This window comes from Lycium ferocissimum, chromosome 10 (genome assembly GCF_029784015.1).
Source record: "Lycium ferocissimum isolate CSIRO_LF1 chromosome 10, AGI_CSIRO_Lferr_CH_V1, whole genome shotgun sequence".
Classification (NCBI taxonomy): Eukaryota; Viridiplantae; Streptophyta; class Magnoliopsida; order Solanales; family Solanaceae; genus Lycium; species Lycium ferocissimum.
Genome location: NC_081351.1, coordinates 10593699 through 10613957, shown reverse-complemented (window position 1 = coordinate 10613957; position 20259 = coordinate 10593699). Strand labels below are relative to the sequence as shown.

At 36.8% G+C, this 20259-nt stretch overlaps 1 protein-coding gene and 4 non-coding genes across 5 annotated transcripts; 1 reads left to right on the top strand and 4 right to left on the bottom strand.

The window, feature by feature from the left end:
* The first annotated feature begins 3063 nt into the window (after positions 1-3063).
* On the top strand, positions 3064-11752 carry LOC132032425 (uncharacterized). Its single transcript, XM_059422049.1, has 4 exons — positions 3064-3834; positions 10083-10175; positions 10282-10349; positions 10478-11752. Exons 1-4 carry the CDS (start codon positions 3211-3213, stop codon positions 10638-10640), a joined length of 948 nt encoding a protein of 315 aa, XP_059278032.1. The 5' UTR covers positions 3064-3210; the 3' UTR covers positions 10641-11752.
* Positions 4642-4735, bottom strand: TRNAY-GUA (transfer RNA tyrosine (anticodon GUA)). The gene is made up of 2 exons: positions 4699-4735; positions 4642-4677 (listed from the first exon to the last, which is right to left on the bottom strand). It is a non-coding gene; the product is annotated as a tRNA-Tyr (tRNA).
* Positions 6275-6368, bottom strand: TRNAY-GUA (transfer RNA tyrosine (anticodon GUA)). The gene is made up of 2 exons: positions 6332-6368; positions 6275-6310 (listed from the first exon to the last, which is right to left on the bottom strand). It is a non-coding gene; the product is annotated as a tRNA-Tyr (tRNA).
* Positions 6712-6805, bottom strand: TRNAY-GUA (transfer RNA tyrosine (anticodon GUA)). The gene is made up of 2 exons: positions 6769-6805; positions 6712-6747 (listed from the first exon to the last, which is right to left on the bottom strand). It is a non-coding gene; the product is annotated as a tRNA-Tyr (tRNA).
* On the bottom strand, positions 8660-8753 carry TRNAY-GUA (transfer RNA tyrosine (anticodon GUA)). The gene is made up of 2 exons: positions 8717-8753; positions 8660-8695 (listed from the first exon to the last, which is right to left on the bottom strand). It is a non-coding gene; the product is annotated as a tRNA-Tyr (tRNA).
* Positions 11753-20259: the final 8507 nt, after the last annotated feature.

Below are 20259 nucleotides of genomic sequence, written 5' to 3'. Positions count from 1 at the left end.
TGCGTTGAGCCTACATTATTGTTTGCAGGAAAAGATATCAAGTTCTATATATAATATTGATATTCCGGTGTTTTTAAACATGACTAATCTTTGATCAAAGTACGGAAAAAACGTGAATTTCAAAACTATTTTTTTGAATAATGGGTGGGCAGTTTTAGTAGACCCCTATTGCGCACTAAATTAGTGAGCAATAGGGCCAAAGTGTAAATTTACACTTTGGTGCTATTGCGCACTAATTTAGTGCGCAAAATGCATTTTGGTAATTTTTTTTTAGTGGGTATTTTGGTACCTTTTGACACTTTTTGGGTTATTTAAGTTGCGGACTCCTACAGTTCACCACCAATCAAAAATTGGCTTCCCAACACATTGTCCAAGCTTTTTTTTTCTTTTTCGTATTAGGAGTTGCAAGATTTGGACCTCCCCCCCCCCCCCTAAGTGCATACAGGTTAAACAGTACAGTAGAATTTCTACGATTTGGTTAGTCGAGGCAGTAAATAAGATTAAGCAGTATAATAAATTATGAAGTAGAATTAAGTAAGAAAAAGAAGAAGAATAACAAGGGTAGGATTAAAAAGAAGGAAGAGTATGTGTTAGGCTTTAAAGACATGGGCTTTAAAGATGAGTATAGTGTGAATTGGGAAATGATGGGAAAATAAAATAGAGGGAAATGAAATTCAAATAAATTTCATTGTGCAAAGGCACTTTGTCCCTCATTGCTAGGGGGAAAGCACTTCTTGTGTGCTTATATATAGAATCACATTCTCTAGCTCTTAAAGAGTTGGGAAGAGGGACTCCCCTCGCGTTGTCGTTGTCGCTCGGCTTCAGCTTCGATCTGATTGATTGATAATCTTTTTGGACCAAATTTATTTTCTAAATGCCATTACTTATTTTCCTAAATTCTGATACCTGTGGCTATAAATTTCAAGGCTCTGCCTCATTTTCATTACTGAAAAAAATTCGAACTAAAAATGTGCGTTTGTTTTACTCCTCTCTCTCTCTCTTCTGCATTCTGCATATTTTTCCAAAGCAAAAACATAAGTGTCCAATGTGATTTGCTGCCACCCTTTGAGTTCGCTGAAGTTCTGCAATTTGCATTACTGCTATTGCAGAATAGTTTTTCATTCTATCCTGGGAGAAATTAATCCATTAACCTTGGCAACTGTGAGGGGTTTAGATTTCTTAAGGACACACAAGAAACTTGTGGGCTCGGAAATTTTCTGTTTCATTTAATTTCTGTCTTTGACGTGTTTTGGTTTTTTATAACAGAAATAGAATCTGGTTTTAGTAAATTACTTCAAAGTTACTGGTTTTGGTACATTACTGGCAACTTACTAATTTCAGTAAGTTACAGGTTTGAACACTTAGAAATAACAGTATGATCAAGTATAATTACATTATAAGTAGTGTTAAGTAACACTAGGTATTACCCATCCGTCTCATTTTAACTGTCGCTTTAGTTTTTTTCCACGTCCATTATTTTATGAAGTTATCCTATTTAATAAAGACATGCTAATTTTTTCTCTTAAAATTTATGCAGACTTCTCTAATGTTAAATGTATAGCTGGAAATAACTGCCAACTTTAGTCTTAAGTTTCTAAAGTAATAGTAACTATTTTGGGACAAATATCTAAATGACAGCTAAAATGAGACAGGGGAGTATTAAATAACGTTAAATAGAATTAAGTAAGAAGTTATACAAATTTAGCAAAGAAGGCTAATTAAATCAATATTTATTTTTAGGGAAAAGGGTCGTATTTGCCCATCTACTATTGAAATATACACCTAACGTTATATACTATCAGTTTATATATGTCCCTAATGTTATTAAAGTAGCTCAAATGTGCCCTTCCTCCATTAGCCCCATCCATTGTAGCCACATGACATGTCAACTAACACACCAATCCCTCTTCTTCTACCACCACCCAAATTCACCAACATCTTCATCATATGTACCATTAGAGGTGTTTTTACCTTTGTAGGTAGGGGTTCAATTGACGCGGAGTATAAATTAATGTGTAAAAAATTACTAAAATTGTTTCAATAGTAGTATATATGAATTCTTAACTTTCAAAATATAATGGATTTAACCCTAAGAATCTTAAAATTGAACCCATAAAGTTTAAATTCTGGATCCGCCTCTGTGTACCATCACGACTAACATAAATCATTTACCCATCTTCCATTTCTTTAAAAATAAAAATTAACAATACCTTTAATTTTCAATATACTCCAATATAGTATTCCTGAGTCATCCGCTTTTTCCCTTTTGGTTTACTTAAGAATACTCCAATATAGTGTTCTTGTAATGGAAGAAGAAGTGTTGGTGTGGTGAATTGAAAACTCTTATGGCTAAAATGGATGGGGTTAACGGATATAGGGCAAATTTGAGCCACTTTTATAACATTAGGTGTATATATGGATTGGTAGTATAACGAAGGGATATTAAACTTTTTTCAATAGTAAAGGGGCGAATGTGATCCTTTTCCCTTATTTTTAACCTGTTGGGACCCCCCAAAATTTCATCATTGAAGCATAGTGTGACAAGAATAATGAGTAGAGGAAATAAATAAAAGGAAAAAGGGTCAAAAATACCCCTCTACTTTGGAAAAAGGGCTAAAAATATCCTCCGAACTTATTTTGGGTCAAAAATGCCTCCCATCCTTAAAGTTTTCAAATATACTGTCTTGGACGGAAGTATCCCCCAAAATAATGAAATCGGTTTTAGACCCGCTCCATCATTTAAAGGCCCAATTAAATAATAACCCATAAGATTCCCCCAAAATATGTAGATTTGAAGTTTGAGGGAATTGGGGGAATAAGGGGATCTTATGGGTTATTATTTAGTTGGGTTTAAATGATTTAACTAGTCTAAAAACCGATTTCGAGGTTATTTTGGGGGATAATTTCCGTCAAGACAGGGTATATTTGAAAACTTTTAAGGATGGGAGGGTATTTTTGACCCAAAAATAATTCAGGAGTGATATTTTTAAATTTCTTTTTCCAAAAAGTAGTAGGGTATTTTTTACCCTTTTCCCTATACTCTAAAAAAATCAATAAATTAACTAGTGAAGAATATACTCTGACAGAAACAAAAATCAAAATCCTACATTCCCTGTAGAACACCTTTGTTTCTCTCAATACTTTGTTTTGGACATACAGCAATTGAAATCCAGCAAATTTTTCAGATTGCTATTGGATTTCCAATAGGATATGGCCAAGTGTTGCAGCTTCACTGCATCAAGAAACAGGTGCTTCAAATACTCTTTTTCAAATTCAGGCTTAAAATCTTCCACAAAAGACTTAGGTGATGGCACTATTATGCATTGCTGGATACCCAAAACACACAAAGAAAAAAAACCCAATTTGATTCTCATTCATGGAATTGGAGCCAATGCAATGTGGCAATGGAGTGAATTCATCACACCCTTATCATCAAAATTCAATCTTTATGTCCCTGACTTGTTGTTTTTTGGTGAATCTTATACTACTAGGCCTGAAAGAACTGAACATTTTCAGGGTCAGTGTGTTATGAGGACTATGGAGGGTTATGGGGTTAAGAAAATGATAGTTGTGGGGTTGAGTTATGGTGGTTTTGTGGGGTATAGTATGGCTGCTCAGTTCCCTGATGCAGTGGAGAAATTGGTTTTAGGATGTTCTGGTGTTTGCCTTGAGGAAAAAGATATGGAAAATGGGATGTTTCAAGTGAAGAGTGTAGAGGAAGCTGTTTCAGTTTTGTTGCCACAGAGTCCTGAGAAGTTGAGGCAGTTGATGAAATTGTCATATTATAAGCCTGCCAAGAATGTTCCTTCTTGTTTCCTCAATGATTTTATCGATGTAAGTCTCGGATTTACACTTCTATATCCTTTTTCTCACTGATTTTATTTAAGGTGATGGCGGAATTTAGTTCAAGTTACATGATTGTTCGATCATTTCGTGTGTGCAGCTCACATATTAGGTATAAAGATTGAATCTTGGATGCCTAGAATGAAGAAAATTATGTTGTTCACATATTAAGTATAAAGATTGAATCTTAGATGCCTAGAATGAATGAAAACTATCTTGTTCACATATCAGGTATAAAGATTGAAACTTGGATGCCTAGAATGAATGAAAATTATCTTGTTCACAGATTAGGTATAAAGATTATCTTGGATGCCTAGAATGAATGATAATCATCTTTGTTAGCTTGGTTATTTAGATGTTAGTAGTTCAAAATGATGATTGATTAGTGGGAAATCAAGATTCTTGAAGATTTATTTCCACTGATTTTATTAAGGGTAGTGTTGGAATTTATTTCCATTTACATGGCTATCTGATCAGTGTTTATGCAGATTAAGTACTAGGTATAAAGATTGAATCTTGATTGATTAGAGCAATTGAAATTTATCTTTTCTACCTTGAATTTCTTGGTGATTAATTTGTTGCGTGGTGGGGAAAGTAGGATTCTTGAAGGTCTTGAGGTTTTCACTGAACTTTTAAGAGTACTGGTCAAGATAGAAGAATTGAGGATTGTAAATCAGTCTCATGGCTACTGTTAAAAAAAATAGCTTATGTGTACCTCCTGCCACATTGGGGATGTACTTTAAGACACTCTTCCTCCAGAAAAAATGCCAAGAAGATATTGTTGAAAAAACAATTTTAACCGACCTGCCGGATTCGAACCAGAGACCTAAGGATATCTGAAAGGCTTACACCCTACTACAGTCCTCCGCTCGACCAACTGAGCTAAGGTCGGTTGTATAAACCCTGCCTAGTTGATAATATTATAAAATGGTCTATCTTATCAAATTCCAAGAATGTATGTTGTCCATCTATCATTTCACAAATATGAAATTGAGAGCTATAAACTTTTGGATTATTTATATATGCTTGGTGAGTTTCTGGAGTTTGGTCTGAAGAATGTTATTAGTTATTTCAACTGGTTCTGGTATTCATACTTGTTGCTCTCATGATGTTCTTTTACACCATTACTTTTTCTGTATACCTTCTGCTACAACTCTTTTTCCCTGTCTTTTCAAATAGCAGACAATGCAGTCTCAAGAGTTTGATCAATGTGTATTAGAAGACATTCAGTGAGTTCCAAGAATGAATTTTGTCTTCCATCTACAAGTGCAATTATATCAAGTTGAGAAAGAAACTTCTTAAAGTTGTTTCTAAGATGTTTGTTGATTTACCTAGCGTTTGGCCTTAAGTGTATATTATTTCTTTGACCAGTTCTGGCTCCAAAGAAGCACAAATTGTCTTGATCTCTATGCATTATCCTTCTAGTTATTTGCTCTCATGTTGTTCCTTTAGCACCACTACCTGTGCTCCCCTTCTCTTTCTCAAAATTATTATGTAGGATATACTTTTGAATTCTGATATATGATTGGTATCTGAAGACATTAGTGACAATAGGGTGTTTGTTGTTTCTTATTTTAGTATATAGAAGCTAGATGTTGTGGGTATGGATTAAATTGAAGATTGCAGGGAATCTCACACTATTGACACAAGAATATAGTTTTATAAGCTGCTATTGCTAAAGAAAATGGTAATAGATTCTTTTCAAGCACCACCTGTCAGAGTGAGAGTATATTATATGAAATCCCTCTTCTCCAGAATAGAAATTATTAAAAAAAGGAGAAAGAAGATGGCAAAAAGAATCAAAATCTGACCTGCCGGATTCGAACCAGCGACCTAAGGATATCTGAATCTACAACTTCATTTATATCAAGTTGAGAAAGAAACTTCTTAAAGTTGTTTCTAAGATGTTTCTTGGTTTATATTTACCTTTTGGCCTGAAGTTGATATTGTTTTTTCAACCAGTTCTGGCTCCAAAGAAGCACAAATTGTCATGATCTATGTGCCTTGCATCCTTCTAGTTATTTGCTCTCATGTTGTTCCTTTTGCACCTGTACCTGTACCCCCTTCTCTTTTTCAAAATTATTATGCACTAGTATATACTCATGAATTCTGATATACAATTGGTATTCGAGGACAGTTGTGACAATTGGGTGGTTGTTGTTTCTTGCATTGGTTTATAGAAGCTAGTTGTTAAGGGTATGGGTTCTCATTGAAGTTTTTACTCTGCCTGGATTAAGAAATTGAAGATTGTAGGGAATCTCACACTACTGACACAAGAATATAGTTTTATAAGCTGCTATTGCCAAAGAAAATGGTAATAGATTCTTTTCATGCACCACCTGTCAGAGTGAGAGTATATTATATGGAATCCCTCTTCTCCAGAATAGAAATTATAAAAAAAGGAGAAAGAAGATGGCAAAAAGAATCAAAATCCGACCTGCCGGATTCGAACCAGCGACCTAAGGATATCTGAAAGGTTTACACCCCACTACAGTCCTCCGCTCTACCAACTGAGCTAAGGTCGGTTGTTGTTGATTCTTTCCAATGCTATGGTTTTGACAACATTATAAAATGTGTATCTTGTTTTAGTCCAAGAAGGATTCCCTCTCAAAGCACTGCTGAATATTGTCCACCAGTGTCATCAAGAATGCCTATTGCATGAGCACGAACATTTTTTACTTATTAAAAAAAGGAAAAAGAAGGGGCGGAGCTCATGCTAATGCTTTGAAACTAGATTGGTTATTGCTATTTGCTTGTTCTTCCCTGTACCTTGACTTGGAGTCTTGATAACATCATAAGGTGATCTTACTTTAAGACGCTCTTTCTCCAGAAAAATGCCAAAAGAATATTATTGAAATTCTTTTTTTGTCCGACCTGCCGGATTCGAACCAGCGACCTAAGGATATCTGAAAGGTTTGCACCCTACTACAGTCCTCCGCTCTACCAACTGAGCTAAGATCGGTTGTATAAACCCCGCTAGTTGATAATATTATAGGGTGATCTATCTTATTAAATTCCAAAAATGTATATTATCCATCCACCATTTCACAAATATGAAGTTGAGGACAAAATTTTGGATTATTTGTATATACTTGGTTAGTTTCTGGATTTTGGCCTGAAAAATGTTACTATTAGTTATTTCTACTGGTTTTGGTATCATACTTGCTACCTTTCATGATGTTCTTTTGCACCATTACGTCTTCTGTATACCTTCGCTACAACTCTTTTCTTTCCTGTCTTTTTCAAATAGACATACAATGCTGTCTCAAGAGTTTGATCAATGTGTATTAGAAGAACTTCAGTGAGTTCCAAGAATGAATTTGTCTTCCATCTACAACTTCAATTATATCAAGTTGAGAAAGAAACTTCTTAAAGTTGTTTGTTGGTTCATATTTACCTTTTGGCCTGAAGTGTATATTGTTTTTTCAACCAGTTCTGGCTCCAAAGAAGCACAAATTGTCATGATCTACGTGCATTGCATCCTTCTAGTTATTTGCTCTCATGTTGTTCCTTTTGCACCAGTACCTGTGCCCCTTCTCTTTTTCAAAATTATTATGTACTAGTATATACTCATGAATTCTGATATACGATTGGTATTCGAAGACAGTTGTGACAATTGGGTGGTTGTTGTTTCTTGCATTGATTTATAGAAGCTAGTTGTTAAGGGTATGGGTTCTCATTGAAATTTTTACTCTGCCTGGATTAAGAAATTGAAGATTGTAGGGAATCTCACACTACAGACACAAGAATATAGTTTTATAAGCTGCCATTGCAAGAGAAAATAGTAATAAATTATTTTCATGCACCACCTGTCAGAGTGAGAGTATATTATATGAAATCCCTCTTCTCCAGAATAGACATTATAAAAAAAGGAGAAAGAAGATGGCAAAAAGAATCATGATCCTGGATTCGAACCAGCGACCTAAGGATATCTGAAAGGTTTACATCCCATCCATACCTAAATTTGATTCTTTCCAATGCTATGGTTTTGACAACGTTATAAAATGTGTATCTTGTTTTAGTCCAACAATGAATTCCCTCTTGATGAATCTTGTAGGCATGTCATTCTGCATTGTTTGAAGAAGAAAAAACGAAAAAGAAGGGTGGACCTCATGCTAATGCTTTCTTTCTACATTGTCTTGACTTGGAGTCTTGATAACATTATAAGGTGAACTTACTTTGTGAGTTCCAAGAATAAATTTAGTCTTCCATCTACAGTTTAAAAAATATGAAGTTGAAGAAGAATCATTTAAAGTTGTTTGGTGACTCATATAACTGTACTCTTCTCATTCAAAGAATCCCAAATTTGAATCATGAACTATGTGCATTGCATCCATCTAGTTATTTGTTCTCATGTTTTTCCTTTTGCACTACTACTTGTTCTCTAGGCATTCATTCTGCATTGTTTGAACAAGCAGGTATTCTTTCTGTATTGTCACGCCTAAGTATCGGTTTAAAGTTCTTGCTGTCTGTTTGCCTATATACTCTTGAAATTTGATAAATGATTCGTATAGATATTTATGATGTTGGGTGCTTGCTTTTTTCTTACATTGGCATAGAGAAAATAGTTGTTGTGGGTCTGTGTTTTTCACTGAAAGTTTAAGCCTCTGCCTGGATTAAGAAATTGAAGATTGCAGGGAATCTCACACTACTGACACAAGGCTATATTTTTTATAAGTTGCTATCTCCAAAAATAATGGTAATAAGTTCTTTTCATGCACCTCTTGTCGGAGTGGGAGTATTTTATACGGCAAAACCCTCTTCTCCAGATTAAAATAATTAATGAAAAAGAGAAATAACATGGCAAAAGAATCAATCCGACCTGCCAGATTCGAACCAGCGACCTAAGGATATCTGAAAGGTTTACACCCCACTACAGTCCTCCGCTCTACCAACTGAGCTAAGGTCGGTTACAGTTGGTTCTTTCCAATGCTATGGTTGTGAAAACATTAAAAATTGTCTATCTTGTCTTGTTCCAAGAATGAAGTTCCTCTCATAGCTACCACTGAATATTGTCCACCAGTGTAATAGAGTTGTGCAATGACCTTTTAAAGTTGGGAAGCTCATGCTAACAGTAGCCCATTGCATGAACATGAGGTTTTTTTCCTTATTAAAAAAAAAAAGGGGGGGCTCATGTTAATGCCTTGAAACTAGTTTGGTTGTTGCTTGATCTTGCCTGTACCTTGGAATCTTGATATCATATCTTACTTAGTGAGTTCCAAGAATGACTTTTGTCTTCAATCTCCATTTTCAAGTATATGAAGTTGAGGAAGAAACTTTTAAAATTGTTTATAAGATGTTTAGTTACTTGTTTACCTTTTGGCCTGAATTGATCGTTATTTCTTCTACCAGTTCTGCTCCATTGCATCCTTCTAATTATTTGCTCTCATGTTGTTCCTTTTGCACAACTACTTTATCTCTAGGTATTCCTTCTGCATTATCATGCATAAGTATTGGATTTCAAGTTCGTGTTGTCTGTTTGTCTATTTAAACCCTTTCCTTCCCCTCAACACCCTGGTGCCCCTTTCCTCTTTCTCAAAGATTATTATGTGAGTAGTATATATTCTTGAAATTTGATAAACAATTGGTATTTCATGACGTTTGTGACAGTTGGGTGCTTGTTGTTTTCTTACACTGAATAAAAAAGCTAGTTGTTGTGGGTCTAGGTTTCTCACTGAAATTTGAAGGCCTGGATTAAGAAATTTAAAATTGCAGGGAATCGGACACTTATGACATCAGAATATAATTTATAGGTTGCTATTGCTAAAGAAATAGTAATATATACTGTTCATACACTCTTGTCAGAGTGGGACTATATTATATGGCAAACCCCTCTTCTCCAGATTAAAAAAATAATTTTAAGAAAATAAAAAGAAAAAGAAGATGGCAAAAGAATCAATCCGACCTGCCGGATTTGAACCAGCGACTTAAGGATATCTGAAAGGTTTACACCTTACTATTGATTCTTCTCGATGCTATAGTTTTGAGAACATTAAAACATGTCTATCTTGTTTTGTTCCAAGAATGAATTTCCACCCAAGCTACAGTTAATATAGCATGCACTTTCTCCTCTAGTTTGATTAAGTGATTTGTGAGATCAACTCTAAGGCTTTCCGTTAGTAGAATTTTCTAAACTACATCTATGTTTGGCTTCTCATTAGTACGAGAAGTTTCACTATATGTCACAATTGTTCAACCTGAAGTTAGTATTTACGTGTTTTTTTTTCTTGTTCTTGCAGGTAATGTGCACAGTTAATCATCAAGAAAGAAAGGAGTTGATAGAAACATTATACAACAACAGAAAGTTCACTGATCTTCCTAAGATTACTCAGGTTCGTATAAACTATGGTCTCATCTCTGCCACTTAAAGTTCAACAATTAGCGCTCTTGTTATTAGTTCTTTGAGCTCTCTTAACTGTGAGCGCCACCTTTATGCAGCCCACATTGATACTATGGGGAGAATATGATCAGATATTCCCACTGGAATTGGCTAACAGATTAAAAAGGTCAATCTTACAAAACCAAATTAGCTCATTTCCTTTTCTGTTTCAAATCTCTCCATTCAATCTCCTCCGGTTTACAAGAATTAAACGACTAGCTTAGCGTTTTGTCCAAACTTGTTTTGTTGGTGCAGGCATTTAGGCGAGAATGCCCAACTCGCGATAATAAAGGATGCAGGGCATGCAATTAACATGGAGAAACCGAGGGAGCTTTACAAACACTTGAAGTCATTCCTTCTTGAGTCTCACCCTCATACTAAGCCGGACAGTAATGGCAATAGTGACAAACTAGATTAAAAAGAATAAAGAAGACATTACATTGGAGGAGTTTTTCTGGTAATTTGATGAATCTCTTGGCTACGTAACTTCATTGCATTATTTGTCACCTGATTCTTGCAATCTCCTGGGGCCTATTCATGTGTTCACCTGCACAGAGTATTTGTTCTTTGAAGGTAGTTACCTGAAGGGAACAATACGATCCTGGATATTCTCCCTTCCATTAGTAAGTTATTTAGACTTAAAAGTTTTAAGTTGCAAGGTCCTCTTCCCGAGTCAATTCAAAACCTTATGAACCTAACACGACTTGATCTTTCATCAAATAATTTTAGTGGCAATGTGGTTAAAACTCAGTCTAAATAACTTAGTGATGGCAGGGAGAATATCCAAGATGGTATCATTCCATTCAGGGAGTTACCTTTAAGGAACAAATACTCTATGTGGGTGTGATTCAAAAGAGATTCATGAATAGGCCCTGACAGATTGCAAGAATCAAATGGGAAATAATGCAATGAAGTTAGATAGCTAAGAGATTCAGTCACATTATAAGAAAAATTCATTCTAGAGAATATACTTATTTTATTCTAGAGTTATTTAGTTTATTTTTGTTGGGTAAGCTCTCAACCATTGGTGAAGCATTATAGAAAAGTTGATAGAGATGCAGAAAACATAATCAATCCGGACCTAAGGATATCTGAAAGGTTTATACCCCACTACAGTCCTCTGCTCTACTAACTGAGCTAAGGTAGTTGCTGTTGATTCTTTCCAATGCTATGGTTTTAAGAACATTATAGAATGTCTATCTTGTTGTGTTCCAAGAATGAATTTCTAGTCAAAGCTACTGATGAATTTTGTTCACCAGTTGTATGGAGTTACGCGATGAGCATTTTTTTCCGTATAGTAATATTTTTTTTTTTTTGGGAGCTCATGCTAATACCTTGAAAATGGTTTCGTTGTTGCTTGATCTTGCTTGTACCTTGGAATCTTGTTAACATTTTAAGGTGAACTTAGTGAGTTCCAAGAGTGAATTTCGTCTTCCATCTCCATTTTAAAAAATATGAAGTTGAGGAAGAAACTTTTGAAGCTGTTTATAAGATGTTTGGTGACTTATCTACCTTTTGGACTGAAGTGTACATTATTTCTTCTTCTAGTGATACTTCATAGAAGCCTATATTATCACGATCTATGTGCGTTGTGTCCTTCTAGTTATTGGCTTTCATGTTGTTCCTCCTGACCACCACCCTGGTGGCCCCTTTCTCTTTGCAAATATTACATGTAGTATTTACTCTCGACATTCGATGAACGGTTGGTATTTGAAGACATTTGTGACAGTTGAGTGTTGGGTCATTTTCTTACATTGGCATAGATAAACTAGTTATGTGGGTCGGTGTTTCTGACTGAAATTCTAAGCCTCTCCGACCTATGCATTATTTGACCCTTTTCCCTAAAATAAATTTTCACGTCCTGAACCATGGCACAGGCGCATAATACGGCCTTTCGGACCTTTGCCCCGCATGTGGCAAAGCCGAACCACATGATTCTTGACTCACATGGTCATGAATCGATGCGGAATAAACTATGAACATACTTAATTTAAGTAAAGCGTGGGACCATAAATCATAAGTCTGAAAGTATCATGATAACATAATGCGGAATAGTCTCGATAAACATAATAATACTGAGCCAAAATGGCTATACGACTCTGAATATCCGACATAACATAACTGACTAGTCTATGAAATCTCTGACATGAGTCTGACTGCTAAATTGTTTACCGGAACAAGGCCCCTAGCATACCTTTACCACATAATTAAAATAAACATAAATAGAGATAACACCGAATAGTATTCGGGGCTCTTAATAGGCGATACGTGTAGAGTCCTAACGAGCTGATCCGTCGTCCTGTAAATTTGCATCGTGAAATGCAGGCCCCCAGGAAAATAAAGGGGACGTCAGTACACTTGAATTATACTGGTATGTAAAGCAATTGAATGGAATAAACATGGCAAAAGAAATAATAGAACTGAAACTGAAACTGTAAGCTGTAAGCTGAACTTGAACATGAGCATCATCTGACATGAGTAAATGTATAATATGAGTAAAACGTTTTAAGTGCATTATATGTGTGTGTGTGTGTGTGTGTGTGTGTGTGTGTGTGTGGTAGGAGAGCCGTAGTATAACCGACAACATGGAATCACCACGTAGGTACGTGAGTCCGGCACACGGCCCGAGCCGGAAGAGAGTAACCTCACACCTTGCCGTGGTATGAGACATAAGCATGACATGAAAATGGATCCAATTCAACTGTCTGAAGGTGTCCTCCTAATCTGGGCTGAGCGACCCTTCCCTATGTTGGCATATGTAGTTTCAGGCTATCTGAGCCTTCTCGGTAAACCAATGCGACTCCCAAAAACAAGAACATGGATATAGTTGGCATTTAGGCCAATGGTATGTATTACATTGCTTGATCATGACTTGTAAACTTGATTCATAAACATGGCTTGTAAACATGATTCGTGAGTATAGTATAGCATGGATATAAGTACATAGTATAACTTGTATGAAAACATGGATGCATGTAGAATTTCATGAAAATATACATAAAAGTTCATATCTTGCATTTAAGAACCCATGGAAAGCAAAGTATGGGTTTTCATGGATTACGAACAGATTCTCAATAACCATAATGGAATATGGAGAACACAATAACGAATTAATCATACAAACATGGTATATCATGGTACATGTACTTAGGGTTATCATAAGCATGTCTAGAACGCTAGTTTTTTTATGAGATTTTGTATAATCATGGAAGAACATGGCGTGGGGAAGAACAATAATGTCTTCACACGTAGATAGAAACCCTACATACATGTAACGCTCCAAAACTTGTAACAATTATCTGAACTTGGAGAAGAAATCTGAAAGCCTTACTCTTGAAGCCCTTAGATAGGTTTTCTTGAAAGCCCTAGGTTAGGAACAATGGATTCTTGTTTAGAAATCATGGATATATGTTAGAATTCACTTGAAAGGCTTGGAATAGGCTTACCTTAGTATAACCTGATGGTAGGAGGAGAAGCACTTTGTGCTAGTTGAGAATATGAAAAGTGGGATTAAAAATTGAAGTCCCGAATTTATATAATTTGCTAATACGGGGAAAGTACGGGCACAATGTACGGCCCGTACAATATTGTACGTCCCGTACATTGTTGGCGTACCTCGTATGCCATTTTTCAGAACCTATGATTTTTGGCACGCGAGGTACGGGACAAAAGTACGTCCCGTACATCTAGCCCGTACCTGGAATTGTCAAATTCTAATGGCTTCTGATTTTCCCTTGTGAGGTACGTTCAAATTGTACATCCCGTACAAATTTGTATGGCCCGTACTTTTGACGTAAAACGTCTTTTTACCGTTCCAAGGCCAAATACCTTCTGAAAGGATTTCCAAAAGTTCGTTGTGAACTGAGCACCACGATCTGAAATAATGGACATTGGGGTCCCATGAAATCTGACAATCTCATGAATATACAACTTGGCATAACCTTCTGCTGAATCGGTGGTCTTAACTGGCAAGAAGTGCGCTGACTTAGTAAGTCGATCCACAATTACCCAAATCGAGTCGTGTCTGCGGGATGAACGAGGTAGACCTATTATGAAGTCCATATTTACCATCTTCCATTTCCAAACAGGAATATCAATATTTTGAGCCACCCCACCAGGCCTCTAGTGTTCGGCTTTCACTTGCTGGCAATTCGGACACTTAGCCACGAAATTTGCTACATTCTTTTTCATATCATTCCACCAATAAATTTCCTTACGATCATGGTACATCTTAGTGGAACCTGGATGAATGGAATACCTAGAACTGTGAGCTTCTGACATAATCTGCTCTCTAAGCTCATCAACATCTGGAATACATAATCTGCCTCGGTACCTCAAGGTACCATCATCTCCCCCTTGTTCAAAAGTCGTTGTCTTATGCTTGTGAATCCCCTGTTTTAGCTGTAATAAGTAGGGATCACTAAACTGCTTCTCTTTAACTTCAACCACTAAGGAGGAATGACCTTTGTTCTGAACAACAATACCACCATCCTCGGAGTCTAAGAGTCGAACTCCTAGATTAGCTAAACGGTGAACTTCCTTGGTCATAGTTCTCTTATTTGCCTCAACGTGAGCTAAACTTCCCATGAAACGTCGACTAAGAGCATCGGCTACAACAGTCACTTTCCCCGGATGATAGCCGATATCTACATCATAGTCCTTAAGCAATTTGAGCCATTTTCTTTGCCTAAGATTCAGCTCTCTTTGCTTGAAAATATACTGCAGGCTTTTATGATCGCTGAATATATCAATATGCACTCCATACAAATAATGACATTATATCTTCAGTGCAAAAACCACGGCTGCCAATTCTATTTCATGAGTCGGATAATTCTTTTCATGAGTCTTAAGCTGAAGAGACGCATAAGCTACAACCTTACCATGCTACATTAAGACACATCTGAGACAAATTCCTGAAGCATAACAATAAACTACGAACCCTTCGGTTCCCTCTGGCAGCGTCAAAACTGGAGCATAACTCAACCTCTTCTTCAACTCTTCAAAGCTTTGCTCACATGAATCTGACCACTGAAACTTAACCTATTTCTGAGTCAACTTATTCAACGGAGCTGAAATAAAGGAAAATCCCTCTATGAAACGTCTATAATAGCTTACTAGACCCAAAAAACTTCTTATGCCGGAAACTGAGGTGGGTCTGGGCCAATTCTTTACGGCATTAATTTTTTGAGAATCAACTTTCACACTTCACCTGAAATCACATGGCCGAGAAACGCCACTGACTTGAGCATAAATTCACACTTTGAGAATTTAGCATAAAGCCCACAATCCTGAAGTGTCTGTAACACTATTTTGAGATGTTCTGCATGCTCAGCCTCACTACGAGAATACACCAAAATATCATTAATAAATATAATGACGAATAAATCAAGATAAGGCTTGAAGACCTTGTTCATAAGATCCATGAACGCAACTGGTGCGTTTTTCAATCCAAATGACATGACAAGAAATTTGAAATAACCATAACGGGTTTTGAAAGCGATCTTCGGAATATCAACTTCCTTAACCTTTTACTGATGGTATCCTGATCTGAGGTCAATCTTGAAATAGCACTGGGCACCCTGAAGTTGGTCAAACAAGTCTCTTATTCTGGGAAGAGGGTATATGTTCTTAATGGTGACCTTGTTTAACTGATGAATCAATGCAAATGCGTAAGGAATCATCTTTCTTTCGGACAAACAAGACTGGCGCACCCCAAGGTGAAACATTAGGCCTCATAAATCCATTGTCAAGAAGATCTTTCAACTGGGCTTTTAACTCTTTTAACTCTGCTGGAGCCATTCTGTATGGCGGAATAGATATCGGCTTAGTGTCGGGGAGTAAATCAATTCCAAAGTCTATCTCCCTATCGGGAGAAACTACGGGAAGATCTTCGAAAGACTTCTGGAAACTCATTAACGACTGGTACGGACTGGAGAGTTGGGGTTTGGGTATCTGAATCCCTGACTCAAAGTAAGTGATAGATATACCCCTTAAAAATCTTCTTTCTGGATTTAGGATAGGAAATAAACCTACCTCTGGGTACTACTGAATCACCCTTCCATTCTATGACTGGTTCGTTAGGAAATTCAAATCTTACAATTTTGGTTATACAAGCCACAGTGGATAACAGAAGGCCAACCAATCCATACCCATGATTACATCAAAGTCTACTATTTCTAATTTTGTTAAATCGGTCATGGTTTCGCGATGATAGACTAAACTGGGCAAAAATGTGTCTGGATATAACTGACTCCCCAACTAGTGTGGACACTTCAAAAAGTTCATGCAGTTTTTTCTGGTTCTTTCCCAAATTTCTTAGTAATAAATGTGGTTACATAAGATAAGGTGGATCCTGGGTCAATAAGGGCATAAACGTTAAAAGTGAAGACTGTTAGTGTACCTGTGACAACATCTGCACGTGCCTCTGTATCCTGATGGCTTGCTAAAGCATACAAGCGATTTTGACCTCCGCCTTATAACGGCCCGTTTCGTTGTTACCGTGAATTTCAAGAAAATCCGTAACATCGACTCTTTAAAAATGTCTTGGATTCAGTCATACTTCTGAAATCGCTAATTTGATCGAACCATCGTGCCCGTTGCGTGAGAGTATGGAATTTGGGCCACCAGGCCCAGTGAAACTACCACAACGACTAGCATGCGGCTACAGCGGTGGCGTTGTAGCGGTGGGCTCACTACCGAAGCGGTGAAGTGGTTTGGTCAAGGGACTGCCACAGCCGTTCCTATGCCGCCGTAGCGGTGCCGCCGAAGTAGTTCTCAAACCGCAATAGCGGTGACGTACAATGATTTTTCCTATTTAAGAGTTCATTTCGGGATTTGGCCCCATTTTCTCAAAACTCTAAAGTTCAGCCACCCCTCAAGCCTTTTTGGGAGATTAAATTCATATCTTCTTGGAAAAGTTAATCTTCCTAACTTCTTCTAATCCTTTCTTTCTCATAGTTAATTATTCCTAAGGTCTTCACCTAGAAAGCTAATAAAAATGGGTATCACCAATTCCTAGACCTAGAAGGATAAATGGTTAGCATGTTCTTAATATGGATTATATTAATTTAATTTCTCATGTTCATAAACCTAGAATGGTTACTAATTTAGATTCTCATCTTAACTCTTAAATTTGTAAATGGGTTTCTTCCATGAATCTTGATAATGGGTTTTCTAAAGAATAGAGTTAAAAATGGTGACTTTACCTAGCTAGTAGCGTAAATGGTTGACTTTAACCATGAATGGAGGTTAATAAATCACTTAGCTTTAATTATGAGTTAGGGAAGGGATTATTTGATGATAAAGGCCTAGCAAATCAAGAGGTAGTCTAAATTCCCAATTTTCTTTATCAATCTGAATCTCGTATAAGTGCGCTAATGGTGATTCCTACGCTTGAGTCTCGTGATTGTCTCAAGTTCCTTCGTGTGGGCTATGACGTGATGAATGAATTAAAGATCAATGGATGTTCGTGGCACCCGCTCGGGCTCGAGGTAGGTTACGGCTTCCTTTCTTGGTAGACTCCGGTTAGATTCACATATTTGTGTATCAGAAGAAACGGAGAATGCATTTATAGGAATTGGAGATTGGGATGGACTCTTAGCATGGTACTGTTATGCGATTGTGTGTTCAGGCTTGTAGCCTGTAGATTTCCTAGGTTCATGGTTTGGTTTTTCCTTGAGTATTGGTGGATTTTATGTGACTTGGAAGATTAGTTGTTCGGTACCAAGTTTACTATGCCCTTTGATAAGGAGTTCCCATATGATGTGCATAACATATCCTGTGCTATTTAATAGTGAATTTTATTTAGTACTGAAATGGATAGAATGTGTCAAAGCACGTGAAATGATTCTAGAATGGACGTTAGTAGTGACTTTGTAAGTAGAAAGCGTAAGTACCATGTATTGATATTGTTAGGCAGTAAAGGAATGAGGTGATATTGTTATGTGACTTTGTCCGTATTGGTTATCGGAGTCTATTGATATATCCTGATTATGATGTTGTAGTATGTTGTAGTATCTTACTTGTTGAGATTTGATACAAGGATAGCGTTCTATTATGGCTGATTGTGTAGCCTTTTTCATGATATTGTTGGTGTGCCCATGCATGGTGCTTGTGATATTGATTTGATTATTGACATTGAACTCATACATTGCACTCATATATTGCACGAATTCTCGTCTTTCATGATATACTGTTGACATACTGATTATACTTGAGGAAACACTGTGATGAGCTGGGCTCAGTTGGATGAGAGTGACGTGAGGACCGATATCTGATGGTTGTCCCGTAATTGAGGTTGTGCGTAGCGATTGCCAAGGTTTTTGCCGAAAACGTGAGGTAGCGGGTATCCCATGAGTTGTGCTACCAAGACGTCGATATTTCAGTCCGGAGTACATGTGTACAAAGCATTACATTGCATATACATTTCCTGAATTATTGCATTGTATTGCACTTTGGCTTCTATTGTGGTATACTTGTGATGTATTTATGGTTTACGGATTCAGACTAAGTATTTGAGACTTGACACAATTGGGCTTAGTTGCTATAACCCTAGGCCATGATCATGAACTACTTTTCTTGATTTACGCTGGCTTAGTGTTATATTTTTAGTTTCCTAAAATTAGCCGAATAACGAAGATCAGAATGATGGAATGACTTTCTGATACTAGGAGTGAATAACGTAATGGTAGTTGACTTGTGATACTTGAGCGAGTTTGTTTATTGTATGTTAGGTGATATAAAAAAATGTATAACATAAGTTAGGCTATCGGATCACTAAAGGAGAGTTGAGGAGAGATGAGTCTTTGTTGTTGCGACGAGTGGTAGGTAATATGTACTGTTGACCTAGTGTTACCTACCATGCTTACTTGTGAACTCGTTTACTGATATGTTCTTCTAACCATTGTCGGCCTATGATTCTTACCAATACTAGTGTTGTACTGATACTACTCTTGCTACATCCCTTTGAGGTGTAGAGTTTTTCAGGAAATTGATCGTTGGAGTTTTCGGAAGATGCACGGTGCCTATCTTGAAGGCCTCTATCCTTTTCATTCCGAGATGGAGGTTGGGTCATAGATTTATTATTGTATTCCGGTTCAATAGTAGTCGATCTTGTACTATTCTAGACCAGGTCATGGGGAAAAACTGAGTTAGTATATTATAAAAAGATTGTTGTAAATACTTTCGTTATTTTGATTAATATATTGGTTCGATTTCCGTTGTTGATTATAATATTTCTTGAAAGAAAATGAATCACGTTCTTTACTTGCAATGATTTGTTTTGGTTGAGGGTTCACCTACGGAGGTGGGAATGGTAGGTGCCCGCGCGATCCTAAATTGGGTCGTGGCAAGTTGGTATCAGAGCTGTTATATCCCGTATTTTGTACATTGGGGCATTCCGAGTTAACCGTGAAAAGTTAAGGACAAGACTATTCCGGAATACGAGGTAGAGACTTTTAACCTCCGATTTTGTTTTAAGGCACAAGTTGATTATAATTTTATTGGTATGGAATATTAAGAAAAATTAGGGGTTAAAAGTGAATTATGGAAAGTTAATTATTTCATGAAAAAGGGCTCAAGTTGGCCGTGTGATGTGGGCCCCCTCCCCCAAGACTTGGCCAAATTTGATTAGTGTAAGCTATGAGTGGTGCATGTGTTCATCTTGAAGGATCTATATTTAAGTCAAGTGGATGACTAGCAAGACATATTATCCATCTTTTCACACTTAGAAACTTGGAGAAGCTTGGAGAAAAAAAAGGAGAGCCATTCGGCCATGCTAGCCGAAATTGGTGCCAAGAAAAATTGATCAAAAAAAAATATTTTCTTCAAGCATTTCAACTCCTTAGAAGGTGTATAACAATATGGAGTGGTCGTTGGAGTAGCAAGAACAAGTATTAGTTCAAGGCACAAACCATAGCCAAGTTGAGAAGTCAAGTGCTAAGGTAAGGTTTAATCTCCTCTCTTACATGTACTAAGGGTGTTTTGAGCATGTTGTAGTGTGTAGAAATGGATGAAATTCATGAAATTATGTATGTTGG